At 43.7% G+C, this 10,866-nt stretch overlaps 1 protein-coding gene across 1 annotated transcript in view; it reads left to right on the top strand.

Annotated features, from left to right (window-relative positions):
* Positions 1-10,866, top strand: part of LOC116843809 (general transcription factor 3C polypeptide 1) — a 32,355-nt gene that overhangs the window by 18,969 nt on the left and 2,520 nt on the right. Inside the window, exons 13-14 of the mRNA XM_032814577.1 lie at positions 539-724; positions 7,621-8,511. Coding sequence (XP_032670468.1) covers positions 539-724; positions 7,621-8,511 — 1,077 coding nt within the window. The remainder of the gene's footprint in view (positions 1-538; positions 725-7,620; positions 8,512-10,866) is intronic.

The raw sequence follows: 10,866 nt of genomic DNA, 5'->3' as shown, positions 1-10,866 counted from the left end.
TGGGAGATATCTCGAATTTACATGTATTACGGTATCAACACGCGAATTGTTTCTCTCTCTTGAAAGATATATTAATAATACATTAAAACACACGTAGAAAACATTGTCGCGGCAAAGTGTTGTGTAACATTTAATAATATTCTCACCATTAAACTTGGTCAAGGTAATGCTCTTTCTTTACGTTAAAATATCAATAACACCAAGGTGATGTTTTTCTTTACGTTAAGATATTTATAATATCTGACGGTTAGAAAGTATTTAGTAGCGTGAGTTGATGCAGGAAACTTGCGAATGTGACATATTTGTCGGCCTGAAGAAAATGTAAATATCGCTGCGTAATGATATCGGTGGCTATTGAAATAAAAAAATGCCGCCGTGGCGTGATTTCGCGCAAAGTTTTGCAATCCGCATACTGGAGCAATGACACACACACATTCATGTGATGACACCCGGCGATGACGCACCATTCGTCGTCCACGTCAGGTGATTGCACGCAGTCAACTTAAACAAAGGATATTTCACCTTGGTTTTTTTGCAGAGGCCACTGCCATCACCGAAAGATCGCCGAAACGCACGGCCGTTCCGGAGCTGAAATCGTCCTCGAACGGAATTTCCGGCCGACTGTCAAGCAGTGAACGTGCCAGCGAGATGCCAGCCCTGACGAGAGTTTGTTCCCCTGCGACATTGCCGAGGCTCAAGAGATTCCGTTTCCGACCGATCGATGGTGAGTTGAGCGTGCTTTCATTAAATCCATCGTACACAGGATAATAAAACTCGATGGATAAGTTATTAATTTATAATTATCATTGGATCTCTCACTACGATTTTTTGAGGCGCTGATATTTGTGGACTTTCTGCTTTTCACTTCGTTCTGCTTATCTGCTATTCACTTTTGTCATTGATTTCTGATATATTTTAAAATATTAGCAATCTCGTATTTTTTATCTTCAAAATTATAAGATTGCATTCTGAAGACTCTCTATTTTTGTATCGAAAATACCTACACCGAAAATATCATGGAAGGTTGAAGCACGTATTCGCAAGCGAACATCATTTCGAAGCTATCATCTTATCGCTAATTGCGAGTTACTCTATATAGCGCGTGTATCTTAAACATCGTACTTGAACGAAGCATATTTTATCAGGTTTCGTGACGTCTACCGATAGTATATACAAAGACGCGTTATCAACAACAGCAGCGAGTGTTACGTGTTACTATAAGCTGCCGTATCTGTGCTCGTGTAAATCGCCATTATTTTAAGCAAACAGTAAACCCTCATGCTGAAACTCAACGCCTCGGAAAAGTCAAAGGAAATCGATGCGGTTAACTTTTTCCTCGTCCAGTCTTATTTGAACAAACCATATCTCTTAACTGAACAATTTGTCAATCAGCCAAAAAATCGATCGGCCCAAGGAAAATATATAAAATTGTAGCAGAAGCTACAGGAGAGCTAATTACTCTTGTCGAATAATCTAAATGGAATAAAAAATTATCGTTTTTCTTTTTTCACTGTATTGTCATGAAATACGCAATATGACTTGAAGGAAAACCAACTGAACGAGAGCAACATGAGACTGGTATTTTCTCGCTACTGACGTCATAATTTGAAGCAGCTGATATAATTATCGGTGATTCTTAATCGTTGTTACACATCGTCGCACACACGCCGGGCGTCAACATTAATTAACATCAATTTCGCGCTTTCTGGTCTTCGATTTTGTATTTTGGGTCCTTGAATCTCGTTGTCGGAGGCCTTGGGGCGTGTAATTTTCGTATCAGTGTTTTTATATCTTCGGTTCTGCGGGTTTTTCTTGTCTGTAGATCTTTGGATCGCCTCGAGTGCATTATCTATAAGATGCTCGACACGAATGTGCGTAGTATCGATGGCACTGCGATGTCATACAGAGTGTTTGTTAAAAAAAGAAATATACAAATATATATAAATAAAGAGGAAAATATCCCGACAACGTTGACGCTACCTCTGCGCGAGTAGCTCGTGACCGAAAACTCTGTTCTCAAAACTGCGTGCGCGAGCGAGTAAGGGAGCGGCGAATTACGAGGAATACGCGTGTACACACGCGAGAAATAGGAGAAAGTAGACGAAGAATTCGCACGCCTGCGGCATCGGCGGGTGCATCGATCGATCGGGACAGTTGTAAGCGGCAAACTGGAACCTTCCGCGTACGAGGACACCGTGCGCGCGAATATGTTTATCGCTCGTTCGACCCGACTGATGCCCGTGTGTATGATGTCAGACTCTATCTTTGGTGCACGGAGTAGATGACCACGCGTGAACACACGCGACGGTGCCGCGGTGCTCGCGTACTTATGCGAGGCTTCCCCGGGGGTTGTCGAATGCGAATAGTCGTTCGATTCATCGTGTCCCTTTGATTGTCCGAGTTGTTCTGCCGTCTTCTGATCTCTCTGGCTTTTTGAAACTTTCAAATCTGAAATTGTCAAATGTTTTAGCTCGTTAACAATTTTTTATGTCCGATCTTGTGGAATCTCGTGTTCTCGAAGATGTCATCTCAGATAATATGACTTGCAGCGCTTTTGATTATTGAATTTTCTGAAATTCTCAGATACCGATTGGAGATAAAAAAATTTGCATTGTCTTTAGAAATTCGCATCTTGGAGTTTCACAATAGTAGATAATTGGATGTGCATATCTTTCTATCTAATTATTTTTGCATATAATTGCATTTGCAACACACTCAATTTTTTGTTCGTTCTACAGAATATTTAAATAATAAGATACAAAAGTTGCATTGCGAATTGATAAAAACTCCTTCGTCATTTATTTGGCCATTAAGTTTCTCTGCTTTACAAGTGAGCATCGCGTAAGCGTTAAAGATTAAATTTTCAAAAATATTTATCGTGCGTGAGTGCGTCGATGCCATCATAAGGCTGACAATCTTATCTCCCGTTAATGGAGGAATCTAGAAGTGCATCGATAATTTACTATAAAGAAACGGATCGGACCTTTCAGTAGATCAAATTGATTTCGTGCCTCCGCGGAGAAAAGGGCATCGTCGAGCTGCATCCTGTCGCGCGCCTACTAGTTCACCGTTAGATCAAAAATAATTTTTAAATGACTGTTAGAAAAAATAAAATTCACCGCGTGCTCACCTGAGGAAACAACATACATGTGTTAATCGTGCTCCCGAGTTCTTTTATCAGCTTGAGCACACAGCATGTGAAAAACGTCTCGTGTGACGAAATTATCGCGCGTACCGAAATAAAGCGGTTGATTAACGTCAGAGGTGCTATACACGGCGTTGATTATTTGAAATAATTAGCGAATAATTAATTTGCAGTTTTCCCGAGCGTCACCGGCGACAGGAGTGCTCGGGCAATCGAGATGAACGGGACAACGTGTCTCTAGAAGCGCGTTCGAGCTAGAAGAAAAAAAAAAAGAAAATCAAGTGGTCAGATGGCCGCCAAAGGTCGACGGAACATTATGCGTGAAAAAGAACAGCCGGCGATATCGATATGAATATGCCGCGATACTGACGATAATATCGATCATACGAAAGTCCCTTTACGTCTCATTGCTATAGTTCTCACGCGATCTTGGCGGTGCTATTAATATTCAAAGTAGCGAGACCGCGAGACATCGATCGCGCGGTAAGGAACTCTTCGCGGTACGGCAGTGTCGCGGCGCAACATATCTCGAGACACCGGGTACGAATGTACAAGTGTACACAATACAAGCGCGTGTGCACATAGAGCGCAAAAGTGTGCTCGCGGCCGTCGCGATGAGTCATCGCGCGCGCGTCGCACGCACGATGGCGCAGAACTTCTACTTTTTTCTCTTTTTTTTTCGGGATCACCGATAGATAACCGATGTTGCGTGCGACTCGAGGGTATTTAGCAGTCGAGGGAGAACCCAATAATTCTAAAATTCGAGAATGTCTATCGTGTAGCTAGACTATCGCACTGTGCTAAAAAACGCACCCGACAAGAATCCGAATGTCTTTTGTGAAGCATCACTCGGTCTGACTTGTCCATCCAAATTATCCGCAAACTTTAAAGACGCGAGAACGTTGTAGACAAGATATCGCGATGTTAAGAATCAATTGCAAAGTGGACATAGTTTCTATTGTCATCCGAAAGCGAGAAATGAAATAAGAAATGTTATTGGAAATTGTAGGATTCTCTCTTGAAGAAACGAGGAAGCGGTCGAGGATTTATTTAAAAAGCGAGTGGAAGGAACAACGTGCATTCCAGCGTGCGCTAAGCTTTGGTATGAGGGGTTAAATTACGCTCCTGCGCGACCCCCTTCACCCCCGCAACGGCCGTCCTCCGCCGCCGCGCCAGCAGCAGCGGCAGCGGCGGCGGCGGCGGCAGCGTTCTCCACTCTCCTCCAATATTCTCCACTCTCCTCGTTGCCGGTGAATTCGTCGTCATCGTCGTCGTCGTCGTCGCGTATCGCGCCGCTCAGCAGCGGGCTTCCTCAGTCTTCGCTCGCCGGCCGTTGGTAGTGGATCTGTCAATCGCGCCCGATTCGCAGATCGTGCTCGATTCGCAGATCGCGCCACCCGTGTCCGTACACCTCGCGCACTCCGTCACCGTTCCCGTGGGCAACATGTTGACCCAACGCGAGCATCACGGGGTCCCCAGGACTCGCGCAACCGCGCTCTCCTGAGACCCGTGACGTCATCCCAGCGGCCTGACCCGCTCCCTCTCCTTCTCTTACCCTCTACCTCCCTCGGTTCCTCGATCTCCCGTCGAGATCGAATCCCGCCAGGTCGATTTTGTGGTTTCGGTACGACGGAAGTGTATACAGTTTGGATATCTCGGATCTCGGTCTGTTCTCTCGCGGATGTGTAAGCCGAGAATTAGGACGCTCGGATTGCCGTTGGATTTCCAAACATCCCGAACTTTTCGCTTCCCGGACATGTAGATGCAAGGTGTGTAATCGGGACCTCTCGGCTCCTCAGGTTTCCACAGTCCTCCTCGACTGATGGACGTGTAGGTGCCAGGTGTCCTAGCGGGACATAGCGCGCGTACCTTCGAATGTTCAGTCGTCTGAATTCATAACATCGGGATTTCGTAATTCGGCAGAAAATCCCGTTTGTATTTTCAAATATGTAGAACTTTTTGGATGTACAAATAAAAAAATGGTGTTATGACACCATTGGTTTGCTCGATTTTACATAGATGCTCGATGAAGCACATGCATCTTTGAACTGCTATAGATCTCTCTGCAGATGTGGCTCAGAATCTTATAGTGTAAATACTCGTATCCTCCAATTTTAGATCCGTGACGTGCCTAACCTAGGTACTCATAAGTGAAAAATTGTGACTGAGCTTATTGGCTTTTTAGATCTTGAAGCTTTCACACATCTGGATCTTGAGCTTCTTGAATACGCCAATAAAAGGAATAAACGAACTGTTTAAGTTGATACTTTATCCTTTATTATTGGAAATTGAGACTGACCATAATTTATGACATTCATATTATTCATATATTGTAAGTAAAAATATGAGTTGCAAAGAAACTATAATCCTTTGCGTTGGCTAAGCCGGGACTACTATTTTTCTGTAGTAGATGACCAAAAAAAGCAGTAAAATCGTAAATACCAAATTCTTAGATGGCCAGTGATTGTTTACATGATAAAACGAACAAAATAAGCAAGTTGGACGAAAATATAACGTTTTCCTTTGTATTACACAAAACTCAGAAGATTCTGAAATATCTTCAGATCTTCAAATTTTTGCACCTTCTTAAATTTATGCCTTTCGTGATGGTCCATTATGTAATTTGCCGCCGTTGCCATATCATCAGGAATAATTTGAGGCATGCTTGAACGTGGTGGACCTCGACAGATTAATTCGGAGAAATTATCGTTCTTTTCGAGTGAATGGGAGAACGCAGGGCGACGTATCCCGTACGATGGCAGGTGTACATGGCATGGCAGGCGCTACACCTGTCCGCAGGCTGAATGCCCCCGGTCAGGTTGCGAGTAGCGATAGTCCCAAACAAATATCCTTATCGATATTTTCGCCGACGCAACGATGAATTACTTCATTTTCGTCACAGCCGGATTATCGTTTAGTTAGTTTCCGATGACAAATTTCGTAACCAACATCAACGGAACTGACTCTTCCGCGACGAAAGCGTACCATTATTCTTTGTGATTTGTCAATCGCCATTTAACGTCGCGAAAGTGAAGGTTTCGAATAAGCATCCTTTGCGCCGAGTTTCCACTGCGAAACAAAATATCAATATTAGAAGCGTTTGCACTTTTGCAGTTATAATATTAGCTCGACTAATGGAGCTTAGTGTGAAACATAAAATTTGTTAGTTTTCGCCGAGGAGAAAATATCGACGGTGAAACATTTGAAACAGAAAGCAGCGCTTTTCCACTACTTTCTATTATTATCGAATAATCATGTATACACTGTGTCTAAAAGTAAACGCCGTGATATTTAGAACTTTTGGACGATGGCCACATGTTGCTCTTATTCAAATTAATATTTCCTCTATTTACGATACTCGCAAATCAAACATGCTCCTCGGCAACTTTCTCGCGCTGTTTGATAACGATCGAGCGAACATGTTTGCGAGAAATATCGATAGTGTTGCGAGGGTATCAGGCCCATCGCTAGTCGCGGGGTCCCACTTGCCGCTCGAAGCGTCGAATTCCACAGCGTTTACTCATTCGAAAGAACGAACTCGAAGACTTCTCGGGGCCGGAGAGAAACTTCGATGGCGGAAGAGAAGTGGGAGAGCGGTCGGGCAAGAGAGAGAGAGGGAGAGAGTAACCAATGGTTTCCCGTTTAATCGGCTGTCGATTCCAGAGAGTATCACTCAGTTCGATCCATTTCAAACGGCTTTTCAAGATCGATCGAGACCCAAATGATGGAATACGCAAACGCACCAAATCACTTATTTAGTGTTAAACACGCTTGTTGGGTTCTCAGTTTGATTTGCTTAACATGAAAATTAAATACATGATGAACATGGAGAGACGAGAGAATTAAATATTTGCATTTAACGCTTGCAAACTTGTCGTGAGGCTCTTCAAATCACTCCAAGGGTCATAAACTGCGCCTCAAGGAACCTGGATTCTAGGAATTCACAGATATAATGTTCTCCTGAGAGTTGATGGTTCAAAGGTCCAAACTCTTTTAAATTTCAATGACGCAACAGCCTATATATTTTAAATTCAAAAGGTTTATGTGTTCAAAGTATTTTCGATATTTTAAGAAGGCGCCATCGAAGTGTGTAGAGAAACAGAAAAGTAGAAATCTGAAAATCACAGACTCCAAGGAGCCGGGGATAGGTGGACTGACACAGAATAGAGTACGCGGTGTTATTTATAAAAACAAATGAACCGCGCACGGGTAGCAAATCCCGGGTGTATCACGTAATTTCTAAGTTAGTACATCGTCGCTTACAACAGATCTTTCGTAACGTGCGAGACATTGGTCGTCGTCCAACTGCCAAATTAGAATTGTAATCGACCGAAAAAACAGAGTAACACAAGGATACCCGAGAGAATCCGAAGTAATACGGTACAAAAAAGACGTCATTATTGAATTATGAATTGACCGGAAGGAGAGAAGAGATCTCGAGATTGCTCAAATGTGTCCAATCGTAATGATTTCAGCGCCGACCCCAGGACCGTGCCACGACGTGAGCATCACCGACGTGAATTCCAATCATCACCATCACCTTCCACCACACAATCAGAACGAACATCGGCCTCAGGACCGAAATTCGTCGTCCTCCTCGATGTCTACTTTACTATGTTGCGAGCCAGTGTCAGCTGGCCGGCCACGGGCCAATCTCAAGCTCGTGCTGAATCGCAGCCTGAGCGAGCCAGGACCGAATCCCTGCAGCTTCCCTGCTTCGCCCACTGTCTCGCCGATCAGCCCCCTCGTTAACAACGGTAACCCTATCGACACACCGGACATCATCGACGAGGAGACGAACGGCGACGGTGTCGGTAGCGACACCGACGATCCTCACCGTCGTTACCATCATCTCCACTATCACCATCATCATCACCACCATCATCATCATCACCATCATCTCCTTTCGGCCAACACGAAGCGCTGCAAACTGGAGACCGTCAGTCTGCCCAATAGCCCGTGCGCGGAGAACGGTACCCTCCATCGTCAGCTGGTACTAAGTAAGACTCGTGTTATCACTTCCGGCGAATTGGCCCAGCGTCTCGCGGTCGAGCGACCCGCCGCCGCTCCGGTGATCCTCGACTGCCGACCATTTATACTATATAACGTCAATCACGTGCGCGGCGCCATCAATGTCAACTGCTCGGATCGGTTCAACCGACGCAGGCTGCAGCTGGGTAAAGCCACGCTCGCCGATCTTGCAACCGCTCGCGAAGGCAAGGAGCTACTCAGGAAAAGGCAGTTCAGAGAGGTTGTAGTGTACGACGATTGCACCGATGACCTGGAACATCTGCCCGCTCAGCACCCGCTGTTCCTGGTATTGGCCGCGCTCGTGGACGACGATCAAGAACCGGCTTTGCTGATCGGTAAGTTATTCTATTTCGCATATATCGCCGTGAGTGATTAATTTTTTATATATTAGAATATTGAGAAAGATACAATTTCCTTAAAATTTAAAATATAAAGACTGCGTTAAAAGTCAAAATTTGTTGTGGAAGCGAAACAGACGAGATATTCCACGTTGATGCTTACCAAATTATTTGAATGTGTACACGGAAAAAAAAGATTTGCTAATATATGGACAACTAAAAATATTAATTGCAGGAGCAAATTTTTTTGCTTTTATAGCAAAGTTATTTAGTTGTGACAGCTAAAAGATTTGCTAATATATGGACAACTAAAAATATTAATTGCAGGAGCAAATTTTTTTGCTTTTATAGCAAAGTTATTTAGTTGTGACAGCTAAAAGATTTGCTAATATATATATTAACAAATCTTTTAGCTATCACAACTAAATAACTTTGCTATAAAAGCAAGAAAATTTGCTCCTGCAGTTAATATTTTTAGTTGTCCACATATTAGCAAATCTTTTTTTCCATGTAGTCTTTAATATTCAATATATATAACATAATGTTACAATATAAAAATCACAAATTGAATATAATTTTTACACTGGAATCGATGTCACGATGATACTCACCAGTGTTCAAATATATTACTGCTCTCGTTATAATTTAATTGTAATTCTTCTCTTATACTCGAGTTGTTAGACTCTGGTGTTTGAGTCACCAGGTGCCTTCTTGTGTTATCAAATATGGTAACACACGATTAGTGGCAACAACTGATAGTGGCAAGATAGCGGTATCCGAAGATATAGGATGACCCGCACTAGCAGTATCTTAGATAAATTTTTTTTTAGATAGTGCGGTTGTGAATTGTTTTATTTGGAAATATAGATAAAACTTGCTAGCTTGCTGAAAGCTGCTTTTTCAAGATTCATTAAGTCTTGTTCTTCTTCTTCCTCGTTTGAATGTTTAAAGCCTGGTATTCTTAATTTCGCAAGAGAGCTCGTCCTCTCAAGTCGTTAGGTTCTCGAATTCTTGTCTTCTTATTCTCTCAGTCTCGAATATATAGCAGTATTCGTGAAATTTATAAGTATAACGACGTAGTTTCGGCCGGACTAAATTGAAAATAAATTGTGGCGACGAGTCTGGCGTACAAACTAGCGGTGATTAATCCCCGCTGGTCTGGCCCTGATCTTTCTTTTCTTATAGCCCGGAATTTGTTTACAAAAGCGAAAAGGCTGCGAAACGTGGCTCACTGTTTGTCGTCGTCGTCGTCGTTGTCGTCGTCGTCGTCGTTGTCGTCGTCGTCGTCGTCGTCGTCGTCGTCGTCATCGTCGTCTATCCGGTCCTCTACGTGGGAGTGAGACTCTGGTTTTCGGAAATAACGATGATGCGAGCGCGATATTTCTGCCGGCCGCCAATCGCGCGTCGAAACTTTTACGCCGATCATTTTGTGCCTCTATTTTTGCCGCTCATCATACGTTATTAATTCACGCTCTTCCCACTTTTCTCCTTTACGGTGCACTATTTTCAAATTGTGCTTTATTGTTTTGAAGGTGCATCACGCAGCGACTGCCAGTTGCAGGGCAGTTTCGGCGCTCACCGTTAATGTTTTTTTTTCCCGATATCGGTTAGGCTTGCTCCGTCGAGGAACTATTACTGTCTCCATTTGAAAACAGAAAGAAATTACTAGCGGGAGATCGTCTTTTTGAAAAGTGAGGGGGTTTAAGAACCGTTGATTAGGTAGGGATCGAGGAAAAGAGAGACCGTTTGGATGGAGATCCGTTCGAGCAGATCGCGCAGCGACGGCGACGACGACGACGGCGACGTCGTACTCGCATCGTCGGCGTGTACGAGGCGAAAGGTGGGGATCTATTCATAGGAGTGACTCACGTCGGAGATGACGCCGCGAATAGTCGGACAGATTTTGCGCGCCGCGATCTGCGCTTTCGCCGTGTTTTCGCGAAGCTACCGTGTTTTCGCGAAGCTAGGGTAGATGAATTGGCGGCGACATTACGGCGGATTTGTTTCGAATTTGCACGTTAATCACGTCGAAGGAAGCGCGGGCCGATATTTGCGCATTCGGCGATTCGCTAAATGTGGTTATTACATGATTCGGACGGGCGACGTGACGTAACGACGATTGCGATAGCGATATCGCAGTGCTGTACGACGACGAAACTCTTGAGATCGATCCGAAAAAAAGAAGTAAAAAAATCAGTCACGTGGACTTAAAACGTGAACGGGGATCGTTTGTGGAAATGTTTGGGTTCTCGATCCTCGTATCATCCTCAGATTTTCTACCTAAAGAGATTTAAATATCTGGGTGTCGTTCATGTATCCTTTTTCTTCATGAATTCGTGAAAAGTAAAATAT

The sequence above is a fragment of the Odontomachus brunneus genome, unplaced genomic scaffold (assembly GCF_010583005.1).
Source record: "Odontomachus brunneus isolate Ranch 3 - 2012 unplaced genomic scaffold, Obru_v1 Obru_scaffold_036, whole genome shotgun sequence".
NCBI lineage: Eukaryota > Metazoa > Arthropoda > Insecta > Hymenoptera > Formicidae > Odontomachus > Odontomachus brunneus.
Note: the sequence above shows the minus strand (reverse complement) of the source record. Positions and strands in the feature narration are given on the sequence as shown.